This window comes from Myotis yumanensis, unplaced genomic scaffold (genome assembly GCF_028538775.1).
Source record: "Myotis yumanensis isolate MYYU_CA2020_CCGP unplaced genomic scaffold, mMyoYum1.0.hap1 SCAF_6, whole genome shotgun sequence".
Taxonomy (NCBI): domain Eukaryota; kingdom Metazoa; phylum Chordata; class Mammalia; order Chiroptera; family Vespertilionidae; genus Myotis; species Myotis yumanensis.
This window is the reverse complement of record NW_027223757.1, coordinates 4445538-4471995: the sequence shown is the minus strand read 5'-3', so window position 1 is coordinate 4471995 and position 26458 is coordinate 4445538. Positions and strand designations below refer to the sequence as shown.

Sequence of the window (26458 nt, the reverse complement as noted above, 5' to 3'; positions counted from 1 at the left end):
GCTTAACTTTGCATGCCTTTGAGACAGGTTCGTTTTTACAAATCAAGTAAATACTGGGTTAACCAACTTTTACTTTGTTTACATCAGGTGCAATATTTTTAAAAGGAAGACTCGAAGAGGTAACATACAAAAGGAATTTATTGTGATGCATAAATCCTTTGAAAATATACTGAAAGGCTAAATTTAATGTCTTTTCTAATTTTTATGTAACCTTATGTGTATGAATTATATAAATAATATATTTATTTTGTAAAAAATTACAACAGGAAGAATATAAAAATCTTTTGTATTCCCATCTCCTAGAGGTATAACCATTATTTACATTGGGGTAGCTCCTTTTTAAAAAAAATATATATTTCTTTATTGATTTCAGAGAGGAAAGGAGGAGAGAGAGATAGAAACATCAATGATGAGAGAGAATCATTGATTGGCTGCCTCCTGCACGCCCCACACTGGGGATCAAGCCTGCAGCCCAGGCATGTGCCCTTGGCAGGAATTGAACCTGGGACCCTTCAATCCGCAGGCTGATGCTCTATCCACTGAGTCAAGCTGGGCAGGGCTGGGGTAGCTCCTTGCAGACTGCTTTTCTATATACACATTCAGTCGGTTGTCTTTTCATTTTGTTGATGGTTTCTTTTTTTGCTGTGTAGAAGCTTTTTAGTTTGATGTAGTTCCACTTGTTTATTTTTCTCTTGTTGCCTTTACTTTTGGAGTAAGATTAAAAAAAAGAAAAAAACCACTGCCAAGACCAATGTCAAAGAGCTTTACTTGCCTACGTTCTGTTGTAGGAGTTTTATAGTTTTAGGTTTTACATTTAAGTCTTTGATTTATTTTGAATTAGATTTCACGTATGGTATAAGATGGGGGCCTAACCAACTAGGGTCATTCCTGGCTCTGTCCCACTTGCTGAGAGATTTGGGACAAATCGATGAACAGCTCTAAGCTGCAGTTGCCTATCTTTACAATGGGACGGTCCTAGTTATCCCATAGAGGCTTTGCATGAGGACTAATGAGATGATATGTGTGAAGAACCCAGCAGGAGTAACTTCAGAATGAATGGTTATTATTACCTTTAGCAAATTTTCTCTTGACAGTAGTCCTGTCAGTTAGGTGCTGGTCCCCTGTTTTACAGACGAGGAAACTGAGGCTCAGGCTGGCTGTGACACTCACCTGGCCATGTGTCTCATTTTTGTTATTAACAGTACTTACGATGGAGTAGAATTGACTCTTGTTTTTACAGTTTAGAGGTTGCTGGATTTTTTGACCAGCCAAGCTGCCTTTGCTGATTCCCTTCAAAAAGAATGTTATGTATGCATCTGTCAGCAGGATGCAGATGATGTACATGATGATGGATTCTTCAGCAAAATGGGGGAAAGTCGAATTTTAATAAATAGTGACATAAATTAAATGCAAATAGTTGTTAAAATTGAATATAGGTTATAAAAAAGTTCAAAATATATCTCAAGTGCCCTAACTGGTTTGGCTCAGTGGATAGAGCGTAGGCCTGCGGACTGAAAGGTCCCAGGTTCGATTCCGGTCAAGGGCATGTACCTTGGTTGCGGGCACATCCCCAGTGGGGAGTGTGCGGGAGGCAGCTGATCGATGTTTCTCTCTCATCGATGTTTCTGACTCTCTATCCCTCTCCCTTCCTCTCTGTAAAAAATCAATAAAATATATTTAAAAAATATATATATATATATATATCAGGTAATTCAGGTTACTGGCTGAGAGCCAATGTTAAGTGGTACTTCAGGAACACATAGACAGTTGACCCTTGACCACAGGTTTGAACTGCAGGTGTCCACTTACACACAGATTTGTTCAAGAAACACTGCAAGTGTATTTTCTCTTCCTTATGATTTCCTTAACATTTCCTTTTCTTTAGCTTATCACAGTATATGATATATATGAGCATAAAGAATATGTTAATCAACTTTTATGTTATCAGTAAGGCTTCCAGTCAACAGTAGGCTATTAATAGTTAAGATTTTGGACAGTCAAAAGTTATATGAGGGCTCTAGTCAGTTTGGCTCAGTGGATAGAACATTGGCCTGTGGACTGAAGGGTCCCGGGTTCGATTCCGGTCAAGGGCGCATGCTCAGGTTGCGGGCTCAATCCCCAGTGTGGGGCGTGCAGGAGGCAGCCAATCAATGATTCTCACCATTGATGTTTCAAATCTCTCTCCCTCTCCCTATCTCTCTGAAATCAATAAAAATATATATTTTTTAAAAAGTTACATGAGGATTTTCAGTTGTGTCGGGGCTGGGGACCCCTAACCCTTGTGTTGTTAAAGATCAACTGTACACAGGAAGTTAAAACTCTTTAAATATTTTGAAGAGGGAATCCTGAGTGTTACACATGCTAGGGAATGAGTAATTATAATTTTCCTGGCAGCTGTTAATAAGCTCACCCCAATTTTCACTCTAAAAGGGAATGCTGGGCAGAATAGAAGTTGCTTGCCTGTTGAAGGGATCTAGATAATGAGTGTGCTAGCAGGTAGTGCTGAAGCCCCTGGCTGTGGTGTGTGGGGACATGTGAAAATTCCTTTCTTGCAGAGACTTGTGACTCAGGAAGCCTCCTCACACTGTTTCTGAGCTGCTCCAGCGGCTCTGCTTGCATTCCTCGCGTCAAGCTGAGCTCATTCTTGTGTAATTACTTAACCTGCCTATTCCATCCCTCCGCCCCCCAGCCCTTCTGGATGGCAAGGCAAGTACCATACTTAACTGTCCCTCTGGCTCCAGCATGGTGTCTGGCGTAGGATAAATGCTCAATAAATTTAAGAAGTACCGTGGCTTCATTTTAATTAGGGTGCTGCCCGGTGTCATTTGCCTGTTAAATGTGTAGTCCAGCCAACCCAGTACTTTAGTAAATAATTGTGTTATTAGAAATGCTTAAGTCCTAGCTGGTTTGGCTCAGTGGATAGAGTGTCGGCCTGTGGACTGAAGGCTCAATTCCGGTCAAGGGCACATGCCTGGGTTGCGGGCTCGATCCCCGGTGGGGGGTGTGCAAGAGGCAGCCAATCAATGATTCTCTTTCATCATTGATGTTTCCACCTCTCTCTCCCTCTCCTTTCCTCTCTGAAATCAATCAAAATATATTTAAAAAAATAAATGCTTAAGTCATCCTGATAATAATTGTGCTAATGCAGAATTTCATTTCTGGCCTTTTAAAGTATGAAAGAATCATAATTGAATTTGATAAGAAACACAACTGGGTTTTTTTGCTCTCAGAGTTTGTATTTATTTTGGGTATTTCTGTGTATTGTATAACTTCAAAAGAATGATGACTATTCACTTCCTAACACAGAACCATTGATGGGACAATGTGGCGGTGTACCCAAGCAAGCAGAAAGTAAAGTCTCAATAAGACAGGCCCCTTGATTAGGAAAACCCACAGGTAGTCACACGTTGACCAGTTTGCCCTGGAAACGAACAAGTACTGCATAAAACATAGCGAATGTGTGTGCCTGCACTACTTACTTTTGTCTGTTGAACATGTTCTGGGTCCTAAGTATAAAGTGTCCCACAACCTAAGAAGTAAAAAGTAAATGTTAGACAGTGTGTGTGACAAAGACGGAGCTGTGCTGGGCCTCTTGCATTTGGAGGCGCTCAGGGCCCCATGTGAAGGGAAGCCCTGGGTGGAGGGCGGGGCCAGGCCTTCCCAGCATTCGGCAGATAGCTCTCCTCACCTTAGAGACTCATCCTCAGCCGCAGCTTCCCTGAGCTGGGCCTTCTCATCATTTCATTTCACGTGCTTGTCTTCTGACTCCTGTACATTGGCACCATCTTTGTAGGTGGAGACTACATCCCCTCACTCTGTTCTTTTGTTTCATTTTTTTGGATGTATACAACTTCTTTATAATTCTGAGTGACCATGTAGTTTTTGTAAAAGTGTCTCAGTCTGTTTCCCAGTGTGGTTGAAATTAATCTCTCAAAAGCAGTGTGGTATTCTGGACTACTTCTTAGGAGTCCAATCTTAGTGGTAGCTCTACAGATAAATCATGGAAAGGTGTTAGATGAAACTTTGGTGTATGCCGTCTTCTAGCAGAAACGCTCCCTGGCTGATGAGGAAGTTAAGAAGGTTCCCATGAATATTATAAGGACAAGTTAACACGATTCTTTAGCTGCTTTGAGCTTCAGAAGCACGAATATCACCTAAAATCTAGTTGTGAGTTGACCTCGTATAGATGATTCATCCCTTCCATATGGTATTATCTTCCTAATAAGCATGTCCTTAAAAAACTGAAATGCAACCATATGTACAGTGTTTTTAAGGTATCATGGATAACCCAGCAATAATTTTTAAAATGCCAACATCTCCCCTCCCCCCTTTAACTTGGAAGTGAAAGAAAGTTTAGTTAATTTTCACATGACTTTGATTTTTCTGTACAGAATACACCATCTTCATTCCTGTTTTCTCAGATATTCTTTACTTACCTCAATTTTTGTGGTACAAATAATTTTGAAACAGTAACCATGGTCAATACTAGCTGCCAGTTGAATAAAAGAAAAAAAATAATCTGTGACCTCATCTATGTGCTCTTTTTTTTTCCACTTTGACAAGTTGAAACAACAACTGAACTTGCCCTTGGGGTAGGGCTGTGCCAGGCACAGAAAATACTAAGGGTTCTAGCACAGTAGTAGAAAGACAACCCAATTAAAAAGGGGCAAAAGATCTGAATAGGCATTTCTCCAAAAAAGATGTACAAATGTGCAAAAGCACTTGAAAAGTGCCCAGCACCAGTAGCCATCAGGAAAGTGCAAGTCAGAGTCACTTCACACCCACTAGGATGGCTACAGTAAAAAAAATAGCAAGTGTTGAGAATGTGGAGAAGTTGGAACCTTCGTACATTGTTGTTGCAAATGTAAGTTGGTATAGCCACTTTGGAAAACAATCTGGCAGTTCCTTTAAAAGTTAAACATGGGCCGAAACTGGTTTGGCTCAGTGGATGGAGCGTCGGCCTGCGGACCGAAGGATCCCAGGTTCGATTCCGGTCAAGGGCATGTACCTGGGTTGCGGGCACGTCCCCAGTAAGGGATGTGCAGGAGGCGGCTGGTCGATGTTTCTCTCTCATCGATGTTTCTAACTCTCTATCTCTCTCCCTTCCTCTCTGTAAAAAATCAATAAAATATATTTAAAAAAATAAAAAAATAAAAAAAAATAAAAAAGTTAAACATGGGGTTACCATATGACCCAGCAACTCCACTTCTACACATACAACCAAGAAAATGAAAACATGTTCATATTCATAGCAGTATTATTCATAATAGACAATAAACAAAACGTGGCATATCCAAACAGTGGAATATTGTTTGGCACATAAGGGGGGAAATACTGGTCTATGCTATACTATGGATATGCCTTGAAAACATTACACTGAGTAAAAGAACCCAGGCACAAAAGGCCACATACTGTATGATTTCATCTCTGTGAAATGTCCAGAATAGGCAAGTCCGTAGACAGAAAGCTTAGTGCTTGCCTCAGCTTGGAGGGAATATTGGGGTGGGGTTGATTTTAAAGTTAATGTGATGATTGCAGAACTCTTACTCTATGTATGTAAATGGTATACTAAAAAGCATTGAATTGTAAATTTTTAAATTTATTTTAGAGAGAAGAATGGGGAGCAAGAGAGAAACATCAGTTGCCTCCTGCATGTATCCCAACTGGGGATCGAACCCGCAACCTTTTGGTGTATGGGACAATGCTCCAACCAACCAAGTCACACTGGCCAGGGCTGAGTTGTACATTTTAATGAGTGAATTATGTGTGACTTTTGTCCCAATAAAACTACCCCCCCCCCCCAATATAACTCATTTGAACCAATTCTAACAATATAAAATTCTACAGAAATATGCTTAATCGTCCTTCAGGAATAGTTGAATTTAGAGATATTTGTGGCATGCCTACTGTGCCTGGCATAGTGCTGGGGCCTCAAGAACACAAAAGCAAAGAAGTTCTCGGGCTGGTGAGGAACAGATGAAGGAAGTCATATGCCAACTATTGGTGCCATGGGAATAGCAAGAGTGAGTGGCCGGACCATCGAGGAAGTCTTTACCACCCGGTGCCAAGGGCCAGAGGGGTGTTCTGGGCCAAGGGTGGCAGGAAATGTGTGGGGATGTTGATTTTTAAGGTTCAGAGCTGGGTGGGGAGTGCATGTGACAGGAGGTGTGCCTAGAAAAAGGGACCACCTTTCAAACCATTTATCAGAAGAGGAAACCATAGATGTGAATATTGTGCTGAATTGGATTTATATTCTGGACGTGTAGCTCACAAATAAATAGTACAGAGCTCTCACTGATTGAACGTTTGCTGGCACTGTTCTGAGGTCGTTTCTCATACTCCTCACAGCCTAGACTCTAGGCCCGAGAGAGATGCGCTGCTGTTCCCCATCCCTGGCAGACCCGGAGAGGGGCGCTGAGCAGACCAGCCATTGCCCGCAGCCACACCATTTCACAGACCTTCCTGTTCCTGCCGTGGGCACGAGTCCGGAAACCACTGTTCACACTGAATTTCTTCCAGTCTTTTTAAAAATGCTATTGGCTCTTTGTTTAATACTAAATATATCTAAAATTAAATTGGTACTCATCATGTTTTTCTTACACAATTGCATTTATTGCTATTTTACTTAATAAATCACAGAATAAGAACAACTAAGTGCTAATAACCACTTACAGGGATTCACTACTTGAACTATTTGTATTTAGCATTCATTCGAATTACATTCTCTTCAAGTTGAGGAAAATATTTATGACTATTGAGGATACTAGTTGTTCACTGAGGTGGTATCCCATATATTTCTATAAAATATAAATGATATTCATATTTATCAACACCATTTGAAGGGTTCTTGCTTGAGAAGATGACTATCCTTGAGTTGGGTTAACTGACAGTGTTTTCTAAAAATGGTTCTAGGTGTCGGAAGTGAAGTGACTTATTTATGGCATTGGATCACAGCCCAGATAGACTTTCAGCTGCCCTGCCCTATATTTTTAGTACAGGTTTCTCTACTTTTAATAGTCCTTGATAAATACTTATTGGTAACAATACCTATAGCATGCTAGAACAGCTTGCACTAGAGAGGGTAGCAGGCTGGCAGCTTCTGAATAATCAAAGCCCGAGGTCAAAGCTTAGCTTCTCATCTGCCTTTTTAGTAGAAGATCGTGCACTTCAGCTAACACCCTGCACACTGAGGTTCTTCTGTGCCCAGAGTTACCCTGAGCCCCGTTTTCCTTTAAAAGGGAAGGAAAGTTCTGCCTTAGAATACCCGGGCACCCTGCATTCTGCCGCATAATTTGGGCGACTGAGAACCCAGCTGGCTTGCTGCTTGGTAATTCCTCAACACTCTGGTATGTCTTGATGTTGCCAAATAGACTGGAAGGATTCGGAGAACAGGAAATAAACTTCTGGGAGATAAGACGAACTGTAGACCAGACGAGAGAGGAAATGAGAATATGAATCCAGGGAAACATTAGCAGTTTTACTTTATTTTTAAACCCAGAATCGTTGGAAAGATTTCTTTCCCTAATTTAGGGGAGCTATCCACTTACTCCGTTTTATTGGTTAGAACTCACAGCAAAGAAGTATGTGTGGGGGGACTACGTTTCCATTTATAGCTGCATCTCAGCTGGTCAGGAATTGGAAAAGGGTGCGCGGGAGCCTGTGAACTTGCTGTTGATCTTACAGCTACCACTGTGTTCTCATCAGACCAAGGAATCTGTGAAGTTAGAAATGACTTTAAAACATATCTTACCTTTCCTCTTTAGTGTTTGTGTCATGCTGTGACCGTGCTGGCTGTTTTCATAAAGAAGAGTTTGATTACTGATGTGAACCAAATATGCAACCATACCTGGATGTTAAAGCAAAAAGGCAAAAGTATAGAGAATGTGATTAGCCTTTATGCTCTCAAATATGACACCTTGTCATCAGATACTATTTCATAAGGAAGGTCATGAATAGCTTTCAGTAACCTTTTATAGTTCACATGTTAACTTACTCATGGTCAGCAATGAATATCATGTTACTGGTCATATTCTGTCCTGGGGCAGCCATTCTGGAGGCTGTCAGTGATTGTGGGCTTAAAAGCGAGCCTGTGGCTTTAGAAACCACATAGTAGCAACATGCACTTTCGTGGATTGCAAGGCTCAGGCCAAAGCATCACTGGGCCTGAAAGAACTTTATAAAGTTGGCTTTTATGGACCATTTGGGAATTCTAAATTTTATGACACATCCAGTGCATTTAAAGACTTTTGTTGCTGTTTTGGTTTTACTGTTTTTAAAAAATTAGATCAGTACTTTAAATAGAGAATTAAAAAAACTAGAATTAAATAAATGAACCTGGATTTGTTGCCCCCCATCCACCTGTGTCGAGGGCCCTCCTGTGCATGTTCACAGCTCTCTATTGCAGATAGAGCACTAGATTGTGTCCATTTACTGAACTGAACTCGACAAGGACAAAGATGGCTTAGCACCCAACAGTTTGTAATAGGCAGGCAGGCAGGCAGGCAGTGTTGGCTGTTGTTAAAATGCCTTTGGGAGTTGAAAATAACCTGCTAGAAATAGCTTTCAATAACCTTTTATAGTTCAAAGATATAACCGAATAAGGATCATAACTTCTAATTATATATTACTCTTTGGCACAATATATTCAAAATTACTGTGTGTCAGTATTCCAAGATGATCAGGATTCTGTCCCTTTCCTCAGGCAGCACAGCTCAGTAGGGAGGGCATCTATGCAGTGAGAGTTACCACTCATACAGCGGGTGGTGTGAGCGCTGCACATGCAGAGCTGGGACCAGAGTGTGGCAGGCGCTCAGCAGAGGGGTGGCTGACTGGGGCTGCTGGGAGCTGTCGGTGTCTGCATCCTTGGAAGTTGCCTTTGGCGTGGGAACCATCAGCTAAGTTAGATTTGACTAGTGATTGCCATGTCTGGAAATTGCAACCTCACAGCTCTCTTTGATTTTTGAATTTTTTAAAATATGTATATTTTTATTGATTTCAGAGAGGAAGGGAGAGGGAAAGAGAGATAGAAACATCAATGATGAGAGAGAATCATTGATCGCCTGCCTCCTGAAAGTCTCACGCTGGGGATGGAGCCTGCAACCGGGCATGTGCCCTGACTGGAAATTGAACTGTGACCTCCTGGTTCATAGGTTGACAGTCAACCACTGAGCCACGTTGGCTGGGCCAGAATTTTTTTGTTTTGTTTTGTTTTGTTTTTTAAAGCAACAGCATCCTTACATTTTGAGTGGGTAAGAATTTCCTCTTGGAAAATTTGAGGATTTTATTATGCATCTTTTTTAAATGAATTTTATAACTAATGCTAATGCCATTAGTTATGGGGGCCGCTTATAGCTCTCTGGTGCCTTGAATAAAATCAGGTGTGCCCATGGTACAACTTGGAGAAGTGACTGGGCTTCTGCATTGGTCTGTGTTTTGGACACAGATTGTCCTTGACAATCTGTCATTGTACAGTTGACCCTCAAACACCATGGGTTTGAACTGCATGGGTCCACTTATATGTGGCTGTTTTTCAATAAATATGTAGTCAGCCCTCTGTCCGCAGGTTTTGCATCCACCAACTGCAGGCGCAGATGGCCAATTGCACGCATTGATCTATGCTGTTTTATCTGAGCATCCTCGGATTTTGGTATTTATAACAGTCCTGGAACCAGTCCCTCATAGAAGCTGATGGATAGCTGTAGTTAAGTTTTGGGGGAATTAAAAGGTGTAGGTGGATTTTTTTTATGTGAGTGGGGTCAGTGCCCTTAGGAAGGGTCAACTGTACACATTAGAATTTGGAGACCATTTACACAGGGGCCACTTGTTCATGAGGGTGGTTCGTTTATTAGGCACAAAGCCCTGGGAGGAGACGGGATCCAAAGCTTTCTTATGGACATCAGGCGTGCTCTTGCCAGTTAGTGATAGTCCTGGTTTGACAGACACACCTCAGTATATAGTCACATATTTGTGGGTGTTCTGGCTCCCAGCTGGACTTTTCCCAAGAGCGGGGCCTGGTCTTCTCCAGCTTCGTATTGGTTACAGCGTCACACAGCAGGAACCTTAAGTATGAGCTGAATGTCTGACCGATTGACTTAATTCGGCATGGTCACCAACATGGGCCAGTCAGGTGACACTCAGGGAGCATCCACACAGTGAAAGTGGGGAGTCGTTTTGTGGCTCCTGGGCTCCCGGGATCACTTCATAGCCCTGTGTCCTTAGAGGTTTCACTGGACTCTATGAGGGCTGCCCTCAAGCATTCACCTAATTCCACAGACCACCTCCCAGAGGGTCTGCCTTTTAGATGGAGTGAAAGCTGAGAAAGATGAAAGCCATTACCAAATTGGCCATGTTTAGATGCTGAACTATTTGAAAATAAAAATCTAGAAAATATATGGAGAATTTCACATTGGGAGGAAAATGAAATTAAATAGGTCTCATCCATGCCTCTTACTGCACTAAAAAATAATACTCTGATTCACATACACAATATATTCTGTGAAAATTGTTTTCCCATCATACAGTACTGTCAGGTGAGAGATCCTCCAGGCCCTCTGTTTTTACACCAGTGGGTATTTCCATGCTGTACTTTATCATTTGCTCAAGTGCCTGCTGTTTCTCAGGAAGCCCTTATGTGGGTCTGGTTCCCTATGACTGCCGTGTGTGGACTGTGGCCTGTCCCCTCCACTAATCCCCACATCCTCCCCAGTCTTTTCCTTGGACCATGCATTCTGCTTAGTTTTGAAGTTTGATCTCTTTGTAGGCGTAATCCTGGCCCACTGGGTCATTCCTTGTGGTAAATATCATCTTGGTTGTTTTCTAGGTTGTGCTGGTAAGGTGGAATGAGCCATACCAGAAGCTGGCCACGTGTGACGCAGATGGAGGGATATTTGTGTGGATTCAGTATGAAGGGAGATGGTCTGTGGAACTGGTCAACGACCGAGGGGCTCAGGTGAGTGGGCTGGACCCTCTTCCAGTGGAAGACTGCTGGGGAGACAACACAGGTCATGTGTTCCAGGGCAAATGGGAGCTCTTTCCAGAAATGGGTGGAGTAGAAATAAATAAAACTAGAACCCTGCTTTTCATGCTTCGTGCGTATATCACTTCAGCTGTGCTGCTCTTGTGAGAACGCTCTGAGTTTTCAAGCTTGAATTAAATCTGTGAAATCACTTTTCACATTCAGCGTTGTGACTGCTTGCTGAATCTGGGTCCTGAAGCACTCCGGCATATCACTCTTTTGCTCCCTTTCACAAGGTGTTTTCCTGTGCTGTCACCTCCTGGCTGTCTCACAGGGAGCTCCACATGACTGTTTCTCACAACCCACTCACCAAACTGAGTTGTCAACACTTTCTTCTCAGGTTGCAATGAGCGTGGCCACCTGTTGTCCTCCCTCAGCTCTTCCTTTCCGATAGAAATTTGTCTCCCCCAGAGGAAAACAACTGCTCCAGGGATGCCCTGCTGAGCTGTGCTATTTTTGAACCGCTCCATAGATTCTTCTGGCTTGTGGGACAGCTCTGCTCCTCCCACAGGAGGATGGGCAGCACAGCACACATGTGCCATCGCAGGGATTTAACAGAACTAGGGCTTCAGAACCGAATCCTCAGGGGACCTTTGTTGATGGGGGGTTTCTTAGTCTATTCTCCTCTCCTAGGATGGTTTCCCTGTGAGCTCCCCAAGTTTGAAAGATAAAGAGATCAGTGACGTGGCATAAGATTGCAAGGAGTGAAGATATTTTCGCAGTTATTATTAGCAGATCCTTATTAGAGGATCTTTATAAGATGTCATCACAGAAGACTAATCTACTTCTGGGTAAAAATCAGATTTTCTTTCTTTGTGACTTTATTTATTTGTTAGGGTAAATGTAATAGTTTTGACTAACTCTGAAAAGGCCATCCTATATAATAAGAGAGGAATATGCTAATTAGCCATTATGCCCTGAGGCGTAATGACCAAGCACATCACAGACCAGATAGATCACTGATCAGCTGGAGGTTGGGCCAGTGAGGTACAAGCGGGCTTCGGAGAGCTACAGGAGGGGGCAGGGCAGCAAGCTATGGCGGGGGGTGGGGGGGGGCGGTCTACAGGAGCGGGCAGGGCAGCAAGCTATGGTGGGGGGGAGCTACAGGAGGGGGCAGGGCAGCAAGGTGTGGGGGGAGCTACAGGGCCACAACGACCTACTGGCGCACAGATTTGTGTGCAGGGCTACTAGTATTATAATAGGCAGTTAGACAGATATGAGCAGAGCAAGGACTTTGGGCCAGGTACAGAAGGTCACCAGGGCAAAAAGCCCTGGGCGCCTAGCAAGGAGCAAAATTGGGAAAACAAGGACCTTGCCCCCAGGGTAACCTTTCCTCCCCTCGCATGTCACTAGTCATGTGGGATAGACCCTGACCTTCCCTCCCTAAGGAAACACCCAGGCCTCAGCTGTATTTCAGCTCCAGGCCCAGTAAAGCAGCAAAACCACACAAGTGAGGCCACGGCTGCCTCAGGACCGGCTGCACTGACTACTGGCACCGACCAGTCAGTGGAGACCATGACCCTGAAAGAGCACACTTGGAAAGCTGATGAACATTCTATTAAGACCTCCCCTAAGATTCAAGAGAGAGAAATACCACACCCACATCTTTACCTTCCCCCTCAGGTGTGAGAGGACCTATAAGACTTACAGCCAGGGGAGCAGTGGGCAGCGGCAGCTCGTCCTAGACTAAGCCCCTGACCCTGTCTCCAAGGCCCCCCTTTCTCTGACTTCCCAGGGAGCCAGAGCAGCCCAGCAGAGGCTCCTCTGGTGCTGCTTCTTGCCCTTCCTTGTCCTGAATGTGTTTTTGCTGCAGACAATAAATTCTTGCTTGCTTTGCTACACTTTATCTCTTGACTGAAATCTTTCCTTCAAGAAGACAAGAACCAAAGTCTCTAGACTCAGTAACAATATCAGTTTCCTGCATACCTCCAAAGAGTGAAAAAGGAAGGGGTGACTATTAATTAGCCTTCTGAATAGAGCTGCAGATGTAGAAATCTCAGGATTATGAGAAATTCATGTCACCTGCAGGGGATGTTGTCAAGAGCATGATCTCTAGAGTCAGATCACATGAGCCAACAATCTCACTCAGTGACTTCTTAGTGGGAAATATTTCTCTGGACCTCAGTTTCCTCATGTGTAACATAGGGACTGTAACGGTACCTGCCTCTGAGAAGCACTAGAACTTAAAAAAACTAACTATGGAAAGTGCTTATAGCATTGTCTGCATAGGAGAGTCTCCACAGCTCTTAGAGTGTCTACAGAGTGTGAGGCACTATTCCCACATAGTGCCTGAACTCAGAGCCCAGCTGCCCTAAAATAGTAGCCAAAACGTCATCACCAAAGAGCGGCCTCAGGTCTTGAGGCTGCAGCTCTCCGAGGCTTCCTGTAAAGACTTGTGAATTGGTCCATAAGGGTCTCTAAAGCAGGGGTCCTCAAACTACGGCCCACGGGCCACATGCAAATACAAATATTGTATTTGTTCCCGTTTTGTTTTTTTACCTCAAAATAAGATCTGTGCAGTGTGCATAGGAATTTGTTCATAGTTTTTTTTTAAACTATAGTCCGGCCCTCCAACGGTCTGAGGGACAGTGAACTGGCCCCCTGTTTAAAAAGTTTGAGGACGCCTGCTCTAAAGTGCTGAAAGGATAGCCCTTTCAGAAGATGTTATTATTCTCAGTTGATGGTAGGAAAAAGGTCAGGAGGTTCAGTAACTTGCTCAAGAAAGTTCCTGGGTGCTAAAGCCAGAATTGAGCCCAAGATTGAGTCCCAAACGCTGTATCACTCAGTGCCTTGTTCCCCAGCAAGAAACTCTCTTCTCTTTTAGCAGAAATGCATGTATTGTCCATAGTATACTGGTAAGATAGATTGTTCCAAGCATTTTTTTGAGATAACAATACTGTTTAATTGCTTTATGTTTTTAATCCTGCATTGTGGTTTCCCAAAGTGCTTATTTAATTCTTTCCGTTCTGACTGTACCTTTGCCGTGTTCCCTACTCTAAGAAATACTAGTACAGACTTCAGATGGGAGATGGTGTGAGAGGCCCTCCCCAGGCCCACCCCTCCTTGTCACTCAGATGTGACCAGGTAGCTGCCAATCTGGGCACTGCCCCTCTGACATGGCACAGAGCACCTAGGAAAGGTGCTTCCTGACATCAAGAGGCAAAAGGGCCACTGAGTCTGGAAAAAGCTGACTCTTGGCCAACAATGCTTTCGGAGAAAGATCTTGATCAGAAGAGGGAAATGTGAAAAGTAATCAACAGAAACCTCATTGAAAATGGAGTCAGGAGGCTGGAAGAGAGAACTTTCATGCACATTTCACTCAACACACAGGACTGACCCCACAGGAAGAGAGGTACCTGCATCGCTGATAGGAAGTGATACTAGACTCAGCGGGAGGGAGGGAAGATTCCTCCTCCCAAGTCCATAAAAGAGTGTGCCTCTCCTTTGTTTCTCTGTCCATGCCTGTGGTTCACCATTACAGCTTACATCCCTAACGTTATACAAAAGAGCTCCAGCCTCAGCAGCCAAGTAGAGCTATCACCACATCATTTTCTCCTGACGGGCAGCCTGTCTGAGGAGGGAACCTTCTGCCATGTCCACACAGCAGCTGTGTGGTCTCTACCACCACTCTATTCCTCAGCTTTCCTTGTCATTTAGAGTTTGGTGCAAATGGCATGTTAGAAAGAAAAAAAAGTAAGTTAGGATGACCTGGGGTTGAGTGAGCTTACATGCACCATAGAACATCTGGAGCACCTAGAATCTCACAAAAGCCTGTGCCAGCTAGGTTCTACCAAAGTAATCATTGTATCTTGTGATCTGATTTACATTTTTATATAATTTCACTTTGTAGAGCTCTGATCCTACACATCTCAGAGCCCATTGAGCAGTTGTCATCATTAATTGCCTACATTTTGGGGAGGGTTGGTTGCTTTTAATTGTTGTTGAAGTCAAATCTTATATGAGTAAAGAACATAGCACTCTGGTGATGATGAATCACTGGTCAAAGGAGCGGTGGCTCTCTACACCTGAAACAGTGTCTGGTAGGAGGAGGGACAATTCTGTGACTTGGAAGAGGAATATCCTTGAAATCTGCTCATAGAAAAATAATACTTTTTAGAAGTGACAGGTGATCCTTGTTACATAGCATGCCTTTCATTGAGACAAAGCAATCAAACATCTGGCAAAAGCTGATTGATGCTTTAATAATTTCTTTTTTAGGAAATGATTGAGTCCTTTGTTTCAAAGTTGAGTCTGGAACAGTGTATGCATAGTTTCACAGTATTAGGCACCAAGGGTGGTCTGATAAAAGCTGCCTCAGGTGTGGGCCATGCGGGCTGCGGCTCAGCTTCAGTTAATCCATGTCTGAGAACGCTCGTTAGTGAAGCAAGAGCACTGTAACCCCCTGCAACTGAAAGACAACTAGTAGAAGAGCCTTTCTACTTACTTTCTTTAAAGTATTTGGTTCTGAGTTCCCCCTGTTTTTGTTTTTCCAGTTGTGACATGTTCTTATCACTCTGTGCTCACCTAATTTAATAAAACAGATTAATTCATGTAAATATCCTATGCGATCATTTTTGTGATTATAAGGTTGGTGGTGTCTTGGACAAGATTCTTTTCACTGACTAGATCAGTGATGGCGAACCTATGACACGCGAACTCATTTTTTTGGTTGATTTTTCTTTGTTAAATGGCATCTAAATATATAAAATAAATATCAAAAATATAAGTCTTTGTTTTACTATGGTTGCAAAGATAAAAAAATTTCTATATGTGACACGGCACCAGAGTTAAGTTAGGGTTTTTCAAAATGCTGACACGTAGAGCTCAAAAGGTTCGCCATCACTGGACTATATCAAGTATGTCAAACTCAAAGGCTAACACAAGCCACATTAACAAGGTTTGCTAGTAAATATGTGGGCTGCAAAAAAACAAAAGCTTCAATTTTCATAGAAACATAGGATTATTTCGATAGAGACATGCTGAATACAAAGGGCTGAAATAAATGAGTAATTGTTAACATAAAATAATAGAACATTTTAATAAAAATTAATATTTTTTCTTGAACATTAACTTACCAGACACTGAATAACTGCACAAATTAATAAGTGTAATGCAAATCTATTTTTCTTGTTCTCTGAAAGTGAAATATTTCCTGTTGCACACACCAAACAAGTCAGTCCAAGACTAATGACGTGGCAGTTGGCTGCTAGGATATTCGCTGCTAGTATTAGTGGAGAGAAATAATGCGCCTGCGCGTAAGGGAAATGAATGCAACATGATTATAGTAATCAGTCATTAGCGAACGTTGTAGTTCGTTATTAATAATTAGAGGCCAGATGCACAAATTCATGCACAAGGTGGAGTCCAGCCAGCCCGCCCCGATCGGGCGTGGCCGGCCAGGGGGAGGGACACGGGAGGTTGGCCAGCCGACCCCGCCCCTGGTCGAACTCCTGGTCAAGGGGACAATTTGCATATCAGCCTTTTCTTATATAGGATATTTATATTGTTCTCTTTAAAGCCGCCTTGACCTTAGCCAAAGGCTAAGTTAAGGACTACATCTAGGTCTTTGATGAAAGTGCTTTCCATTTAAGGTTACAAATTGACCACTTTTACCTGTGTGTGTCTCAAAGGTGAGTGATTTCACGTGGAGCCACGATGGGACTCAAGCGCTTATTTCATATCGAGATGGGTTTGTCCTGGTCGGTTCTGTCAGTGGACAAAGACACTGGTCATCTGAGATCAACCTGGAAAGTCAGATCACATGTGGCATATGGACTCCAGATGACCAACAGGTAATGCATCTTGAATATAGGTGTGTAATGTTAAAGCCATGAGAGATGAGGAGGAAATGAGTAAAAAATTATCACACAAGGAAAAACGGCTGGGCTAGGGGAGTTTGCTCCAAAGCTTCTTAAAGAATCACAAAGAAAAAGAACAATGACAGTGTCCAGGTAAATATTAAAACAAAAATTTGAAATGAACCATAGATTGGAAAAATAATATTTCCCACTAGTATGGTAAATATTGGCTAAATATTTTAATTACAGAAAATGTTGACCCAAATTTAGTTTTGAATCTACCTAAGTAGTCAATTAATAAATGGATAATGAACATAAACAGTAATTTACAAAAGAAGTTCAACTAGTCAGTAATCATGTGGTGGAAAATTATTCTCAGGGAAAAAATGCAAAATAGCATAATGAGGACATATTTTCACTTTTAGCAAAAGTAGTAATAAACTGATACAGATGATTTTACTGATTATTGATGAGTACAATCAAGTATTCTCATTCATTGCTAGTAATACTGTGTATTAGATATTTGAAGAAGCATTTTGGTGTACAGTATGTAAAAAATATTAAAAATTATCAACCACTTTGACCTGGTAATATACTTTAGGAATTTGTCTAAAAGAAACAAAGAGAAGCCCTGGTCGGTATTGCTTGGTGAATAGAGTTTTAGCCTGCACACCAAAAGGTCTTGGGTTTGATTCCTGCTCAAGGGCGTGTACCTAGGTTGCAGGTTCGATCCCTGGCCCTGGTTCGATGTGTCTCTCTCATGGATGTTTCTCTCTCTCTCTCTCTCTCTCTTCCTCTCCCCCCCTCTTCCCCAGTACCTCCCCCTCCCTACCTCCCTTCCACTCTCTAAAAAGCAATGGAAAAAATATCCTCTTGTGAGGATTAACCAAAAAAAAAAAAAAAAGAAAAGAAACAAACAAACAAAGGGAAGAAAATAACAGTTCTTTATTGAAGTATTATTTATTATCGACTTTCCAGGTTGATCTCAGATGACCAGTGTCTTTGTCCATTGGAGATAGCACATCAGCCTACTAGTCTCAAAATAAAATGGTTAAGTAAACTGTGGTGTAACCACTTAAGGTATTGCATAGTAGTGCTGTAAATTGTAGATTGTGGTATAAAGATGGTGTAATAATTTGGAAGAGCTCTTATGGTCTCATGTAAGGAGGAAAGTCCGGATTTGAACGGTATATGTGGTATGATGACCACATCATAAACACCCAAGAGAAACCCGCTGTGTAGTATGAAGAACTGGAACGAAGTGAATCCAAATGCCACGGACAGGTTGTGATTTTATGGTGATGAGCCTTCTGGTCATTTTTTTAAAACCTAATTTCAAAATAATTTTTGGTGTTCTAATTTCACGATAAAACAATATATAATAGCCTAATAAGATCAGATGTTGATAATTGATTTTTAAATATAATGTTTATGAGGTAAAACCTTTATAAATATAAAACTTGTCCAAGTACAGCAGAATCCATACAATGCTGAAACATTTTAAGCAGTATAATATGGAACCATACTTTTATTTTGAGACACTGTTTTGTTTTGTTTTTACTAAATTGCTTTCCTCTCGTCATATGTTTCATGTTTTCTTTTTAAAAAAAAAATAAAAATGGCCAATTTGTTTTCTTCTCAAACTTAGTGTTGTGAGAAAGGAAAACATTGAAATTGAGAATTTATATGGGTACTATAATTACTTTAAAATTTCATTGATTTTAAAAACTGCCCTGCAATGAGAGAGAGCTATTGACCTGATGTGGGCTGAGGACCCTCAGGTTTCCACCAGCCTGTTAGCTCTGGTGTCCACATTACAGAGCCTTGTCCCTCACCCAGGCATGAACCCTGCAGTACAGCAGGGAAAATATGAGACAAATTTACATAATTTCATCAGTTCGTAATTAAAAGTGTTTTTGGAAGATTTGAACAGAGCATTGATTTATAGCCTAAAGAATCAATTAAAGAAGTTCTTCCTTCATTTGGCAAAGACCAAACTTTGGGTAGAAACTCATTTACTAATAGTCACTGAGCATCCACTCGTGACAGGGAACGTGAGAAATTTCGGTGCAGACTTGCCCTCGAGAAGCTCATGGTGTAATGGGCAAGACAGACTTGCAAAACAGAGCCAAGCTCACAGTGCCGTGGAGGCCATGGTTAGAGTGAGGTTAATTCTGTGATGGGTCCGAAAGCTTTCAGGCATGGTGTCGGAGCACTTGTGATGTGACAGACACCGTACTGGACATTGGAGAGAGCACATCAGCCAGTCTTTTCTGGGAGAGGACCTGGCTGTGTGTGTGTTGGTTGTTTGGGAAAGGACAAGATCACACATTTCGTCTGGGACTTGTTGACTCTGAAGGCCCTTTGGCTCATTCAAGTAGCAGGTCGGCAAGGGCATGTGTGAGCCTGAGCTTAGGGAGAGGCCTGGACAGGGAGCTAGTGTGGGTGGGGCCCTCGAAGCCGTGGACATGACTGATCTAGAGAGAGAAGAGGGCCTTGGGCCAAGCCTGGAAGTGGAGCCAGCCCAGGAGGAGCCAGTCCGGCTCCCTGGAGAGAGCACCCGAATGAGGGAGGAAAAGTGCGGAGACTGGTGTCCTTGCCATAGGTGTGCTATTATTAGACTTTCTGTCTTGTTCTCTTCAAGTCCGGGCCTCACATAGCCTGTCTCATGGGAAGTGATTAGGCATGAAAAGAACGTGTAATAGGCGAGATTTTTAAAAATCTGATTTCATGTTGTATCTGTGACATACTTATTCCAAAACATAGTAACTCCCTCCATCATTGCTTGACAACTAGACAATTCATGCTGGTTTTTCCTTCTCTCAGATTTTATAGGGTCTGATCTTCCCAAGAGGGCTGTGTTTGGAACTGGCTGATGGCGGAGCTTTGGGGGAGGAGGGCTTTTTGTTCCATGTTGTCTGACTGTAATGTTGAGCACTGGCCACCAGTCCTTTCATTCAGGAATTAGGTGTCCGTTCTATTGTCTGGCATCAGTTTCTCTAAAATGGAAAGATGTGTGTTACTTAAAAACGCTTCAGTGCAGAGGCCTTTCTTCCTCCCTCCGCAAATACTGCCGCGGTCACCTGCTGTGACAGGCCCCGGGGAGATGGCGGTGAGCAGAGCGGGCCTGGTCCAGTCCTCAGAAGCTTTCGGTCTGTGTGGGAGTCAGGTATGAGAAATCATACAAGAAAGATTGAGAATAGTGATGATTGCACCAGTGGAACATGGTGGGTCGGCAGAGTCCACCACACACAGGGCGGGGATCTCCTTTCCTGCGTCCTTGTGAAGAGTAATTAATTGTTGGCTAATGAGCTATCGTTATTAAAAACAAAAGTCATAAATGATCAATGACCCCTTCAGCCAGCACCAACGTACAGAGATGCTCTTCAGAACAGACTTGAAAAATGAGTGAGGCTGTGCAAAGCAGGGGAAGAAAAGCCTTTGTCACCCATGACATTTACCTTACAGTGGGGTCCCCACATATCTTTTTCACTTGAAACATGTAAATTGTACATTTTAGTTAAAGTTATAGGAAGTCATGTTCTGTATGTATCATCATTTAAAACTGCTTACCAACATGTTCAATGTCTGCCATTCTAGAGTTCAGCAGCGTTCCTGTTGGTTTTGTCTGGTTTTCTTTAAGTGGCGTGGACTAATAAATTGATCCACTTCTGAGGGAAAACAGTTTTAGCCTTTTTTTTTTTTTTTAGCATTCAGTCATTAAAATGTAGATCATGTTTAAAGAAATATTTGGTAGAAATTGGTTTATCCTAACAGTCCTGTGAAATCTGTGAGCTTATTACTACTTAAATGAATTATATCATCCCATGCAATTCATCTCAATCATCAGCATTTATGTCCTAAAATTACCTTTTTAAAAAAATATGTTTTTATTGATTTCAGAGATTAAGGGAGAGGGAGAGAGTCAGAAACATCAATAATGAGAGAGAATCATTGATCGGCTGTCTCCTACATGCCCCCCTACTGAGACTCGAGCCCACAACCTGGGCATGTGCCCTTGACTGGAATCGAACCCAGGACCCTTCAGTCCGTAGGCCTATGCTCTATCCACGAGCCAAACCAGCTAGGGCTAAAATTACCTTTTGATTGTCATTTACTTCAATTTATTCATTTAACAAAAAATACTTGTTGATTGTCCACTGTGTACCCAAAGCTCTTTTAGGTACATTGGGGTACCTCTGTGAATAGTCTTTGTCCCCAAGTTTAGTGTCATAACCTTAAAAGCAAAAAGAGGCAAGAGTTTAAAAAGCCTTATTAAATCCTGGTCTTTCTAGTCAGATAGCCCTGGCTTGACCACTTAACAGCTTTGTCAACTTGACCCCTTCCAGTTGTTTCTGCACCTGTAAAGTGGAAATAGTTTGCTTGGTTGTCACAATGAGTTGCTGGGGTAGACAAATCTCATTAGACACAAAAGATAGAAAGTTTTCATGGCAAGAGATGCAGAGCCCGCCCGTGCCCACCACACAGACCAGAAGATATCAGCATGCTTCCCAGGCCCAGGTTCCCCTCGTGACGTCCGGCTGGATGGCACCACTGTCAGGGGGCTGCCAGCCTCTGTGAGATAGTCTAGCGCTGCTCTGATGGGGGGCGGGGGGTCACTCCCACCCCCCGTCCTCTGCCTGCCGTGCTCTAGCTCTGCCATGTGCCTGTCCCATCTCCCAGCAGGGCCCTGAGTGTGTGCTCCCAGACCTGGGGGCCTGAGGGAATTCCCGAGGTCCATCCAGCTTCATTCCAGCATTGCTGGGACTTCACTCCCAGGAGTGTTCTGACAGTTACGAGGCACAGCTTTTAGTATAGCGCTTATCACAAAGTCAGCACTTAGTGAAGGTATTATTACCGTTAATGCTTTATAACATTAAATATCAACTAATACCATTCTTATTCACAGTGAAATAAAACAGACATACTATTTCAGGAACATCTTTTCCAAATATGATTAGATAACATGCTTACATAACCAGATGTATTTTCTTTAGGTCAGACATACACCTAAGTTTGTCTTCTAAATCTAATAAATTCTTAACAATGAACCTCTGCTACTTCTTTAATTTTCCAGAAAAATAAGTGAATAACCCTCTTCCTTCAACCCAAGAAAACAAAACAAGCCACAAAAAGTGAAACCAGGATTTGCTCATATTATTTGATAATGTCCATACAATATAATGAATATGTTTATTGTGCTGCTGGTCATATTTCCGTATTAGAGGACTCGAGTTTTTGCAATAACAGTCAGCTAAATTTTCACTGCTTAATGCTTTGTGTATCCCCTCAGTTACTTAACTGGTCTGTGTTTTTATTCCAAATATACTTTGTCCTTCTAAACAAGTTGAGGTGATGAGGTGTGTGGGAAACGAAGGCCTTCCCTCCCGTCCGTCAGCAGTCCTGGTGCTCACTTGCAGGTGCTGTTCGGCACGGCCGATGGGCAGGTGATCGTCATGGACTGCCACGGCAGGATGCTGGCGCACGTCCTCCTGCACGAGTCGGACGGCATCCTCAGCATGTCCTGGAACTACCCTGCCTTCCTGGTGGAGGACAGCAGCGAGAGCGACACGGACTCGGACGACTACTCCCCGCCCCAAGGTAGCTCGCTGCTCCACAGGGACAGCGTATGGAGGGAATGGACCGCGTTAGAGGCAGAAGGGGAAAGGTCTGCCACGGGCACAGCAACCTCACTTGTTGGGAAGAGTTCGAGAACCGAGTTGCAAGGCCCCTCGGCCCAATCTGTGTTCTCTATTTGACTGTCTTCTCTCTGCCACCCCCGTCTCACTGTCGCTGGTCAGGTTGATTGGCATGGGTTTGGTATAGGTTTCCTACACATAAAATGCTCTCACTTTGTCTTCTTCCTTTCCCAGATGTGTATGTTATGCTTCCCAGAGAATATGCATACACATTGCTGTGCATGTGTGTTTATTTATTTCAGGAGAAGACAATGTTTACACATAAAAAACATTAAGATCAGTGCTAGTGTTTCAGGGTAGGTAGGTCTTGAGGGGAAAGTGTTCTTAGCACTGACAGATGCACTTGGGAAGTAACTGCCCAGGCTCTCTGCTGAGCACCCTCTGTGGCCGCGTCATTTGGAGGGCAGAGAAGGCTGCTTGCTTAGCAGCACCCTAGTGCAGAGTCCCATCGGCATGGCCAGGCCGTTTTCAAGACCCTCCACAAGATTGCAGCGCTGTGGCCCTGGATTTGGGTCAGGTGTTCATTGTCTCTTTTTCACTCAGCACTTTTGTCCCCACAGATGGTCCAGCAGCATATCCCATCCCGGTGCAGAATATCAAGCCACTGCTCACCGTCAGCTTCACCTCGGGGGACATCAGCTTAATGAACAACTACGATGACTTGTCTCCTACTATCATCCGATCAGGCCTGAAAGGTACTGCATATGACCCTCGGCCCAGGGATTCGTTTTCCAGGCTGGGTGTCGTACACCCAGCACTTGTTGATTCTCGTCCCCTGCAGTGACCCCTTCCTGACTTAAGGGAGTCTGTTAGAAAGGCCACTTCCTTTCTCTTTTCCACTTATCTGACAAGTCGCTGCCTGGTCTTGCCTGGAGGAGCGATTCCTGACCGGCAGGCTTCATCTTCACCTGCTCTTCTCCCGCTCCGACAAGAGTGGTCCTCTCTCTGTGCGCTGTGTTTGTCTCTGGCTGACACTGTCTGCAGAGTAGTGGATGGCAGCCCCTGCTGTTCTCCAGGTAGCAGATGGTGCACGAGACACACTTACACAGAAGCCCCTGTGGTTTTCAGGCTTACTAAAGCCTTAATGGTTGTGCAGTGAAGTTCCCTGGGATGTATTATTTTGTTCTCTGTTTATCAGACGAGCTTGTGTTGGAGCAGCATTCCCAGCACATTCCCACCAGATTTGCAGCTTAGAAACACATGTGACTTGGGGAGGTGACCCATAGAAGCCCTCCCAGGTGAGAAATTTTTTTGACTAGAGTTTTATTCTAGCTCCCATCTTAGATCCACATGGTCTTTTTCTGTTACTGTCTCAAATAAATATAATCAGAGAACTTCCAATGAAGAAAGGTGACTTATGATATTCTTTTTTTTATATTTTATTGATTTTTTTTACAGAGAGGAAGGGAGAGGAATAGAGAATTAGAAACATCGATGAGAGAGAAACATCGACAGGCTGCCTCCTGCACACCTCCCACTGGGGATGTGCCCACAACCAAGGTATATGCCCCCGACCGGAATCGAACCTGGGACCCTTCAGTCCGCAGGCGACGCTCTATCCACTGAGCCAAACGGCTTAGGGCTATTCTTTAGTTTGTCACCAGCACAGTGTCACATGGAAAAGAACTTAGAGTGTCCGATAGACCATGGTGCCTGCAGCCAGCCCTCTTCTCATCATCTACCACACATTCCTTTATTGCAGATTCATTTGTGTGTGTATAGGTGTGGGAAGTGATTTTGCTTTGCAAATGTTCCCCGCCCCTCCCCCCCGCCCCCCCAGCAAGTTGTGCCTTGAAGAAAAATTTCCTGAGAATCCCAAATTGTTTATCATACAATGAGCCATAAATTGGTTCACCTTATTTAGAGTTTTTACCCTTTGTTGTGACTTTTACTCTTTCTTGAGGATGTAGGGGAGGAAAAACATTTCCCCCAGCTGAGATTCTGCAACTGCCCATCTGAGGTTCCACAACTGGGGCCCTGTAAAGTCGACTGACAAAGACAGATTGACAAGAGAAAAGCAAACAGATGCATTAACTCAGGCATTGCACTTACCCATGAAAGCACTCGTAGATGAGTAGATGAGTAACTCGGAGCAACTCGGAGCGGTGGTTAGAATGTGGGTTATGCAGCATGTTAACAAAAGAACAATACATTTTAGAGAAATGACAAAGCTAAAGGACTAAGTTTCTAGGGCAGCAAATCGTGGGAACTAATTGATGATAAGGGCTAGTTCATAAATTTGTTTTATAGATTCGTCTAGTATCTTTTCTGGGTTGATAAGGGTCTAAAGTTGTCTCCAGTGATTAACTTATGTCCTTCCTGGTGGGAGGTCATACACATTTACAAATTTGTCTTGCTTTTAGACAATCTTGGAGAGCAGAGAGCTTGTCTTGTATCTTATTTCTTCTCAAAATAATCCTTATGCCAATAAGGCATATTTGGATGGCATATTCTGCTACCCATCAAAAACAAAAAACTTAGGAGTTCAGAAATTCAAGAGCATGTCTCACTTTACCCCACATTGCCTTAAAATAAAGGAATTCGAATTCAAAATAAAGGAATTCAAATTCATACTGCTTTGTTTTGTTTCTCTGTTTTGCAGAATTTTCTCTTTCTAGCATTTCTTTGAGCACACAATGGCCCTATTATTGTGAAACATACTCCTTTTAAAAGATTGGCTTGCCATTATAGACTATAACTATCTCAGGATAACTTTATAACTGTGTCTAATGCACTCAGAATTAAGATTCAGAAGGCTTTGTCTAGAAGTAAATGACAAAGACTTATTCAAGGGTCTCTGAGTTTGCAGACGGAAAACACAGCTAGGCAATACCAGACCATTCCAATGGAGAAAGAAAAGCTGAGGGGCCTTACAGTACAAAGTCCATCCTTGAGAAGAATCAGTCCTGCATTCTGAGCCCTGCATTGGTCCAGGATGGTATCTTCAGATGTCCAGCGATCTGGACAGTGGGTCAGTTTCTTCTTGAGGTCACTCGGATTGTCATCTGAGGGTTTGATGTATGTTCAGGCCATTGACACACAGTGACCCAGATGCATCCAGCATTGACGCAGGACTGAAAGCCCAGAAGGTTAAGTTCCCAGGCTAGTCAAAGCAAGAATGGCATCATTTCCTATTGCCTCAGCATACGTTATTGAATAATTCAGAAGCTTGACCATAGTGACTCCATTTTTTTATTCACTCTGTTCCTCAACTGCACTGAAGAAATCCCTGAGCATTTGCTTGTAAATATTTGGGCTCATTCTTAACTCGGACAGACAGTTCCCACCTAGTAAACAAAATGTTTAAGACTCCGAAAGTGTCTTAAGAGCCTTGAGTGCTCAGGGCCCGTCTTTGAGCAACCTCTGAATGTGACTGTGTGTCTAGGTCAGCCCTGCGGGAGCAACAACCTTCTTTTCTGTTGGTAAAAGACAAAATGCAAAGAATGTTATTAAAATGAATAAATAGCAAAAAGAATGGTGCCAGTATCCACTCACCCATTGACCAAAGCGGGTTGGCTGAGGAGCCTCGGGAATGAAGTGCTGTGTCTTTATCTCTGCGGCATTGCAATGATGCTTCCGCCCTAGACAAGGGTAGACCTCATCTTTTTCTTGTTTTTACCTGTTAGTGTTAGTGCTCCTCCTTTTGACATCTTTGTGCTTACAAAGGAACCATCCAGAAAAGGTCATCTCAGTTTCATTACCACAAGGCTCTTCACTAGAGTGATTGAGGCATTTGGGTCCAGAGCACACTGTGGTGTATGCACAAGCCCTCTCGCTTCGCCTATCATCTTTTTAAAAGTCTATTCACCAGGGTATGTATTTGGTTCTTTTAAGTTATTTTTCATTTGCTCCACCTTATTCATATCCTCTTATATGAAAAAGGGGGGTGGGGGACTCCTTTTATTGATGTGTTCTCTCTCTCAGGGTGTATTATTTCACGTGGTGCT

The 26458-nt window shown here is 43.0% G+C and overlaps 1 protein-coding gene across 1 annotated transcript in view; it reads left to right on the top strand.

Moving 5' to 3' along the window:
- The window catches only part of TULP4 (TUB like protein 4), a 158715-nt gene that overhangs the window by 97038 nt on the left and 35219 nt on the right, over positions 1 to 26458 (top strand). Inside the window, exons 3-6 of the mRNA XM_070417401.1 lie at positions 10820 to 10948; positions 16645 to 16806; positions 22233 to 22413; positions 23072 to 23206. Of these exons, the coding sequence (XP_070273502.1) occupies positions 10820 to 10948; positions 16645 to 16806; positions 22233 to 22413; positions 23072 to 23206 (607 nt within the window). The remainder of the gene's footprint in view (positions 1 to 10819; positions 10949 to 16644; positions 16807 to 22232; positions 22414 to 23071; positions 23207 to 26458) is intronic.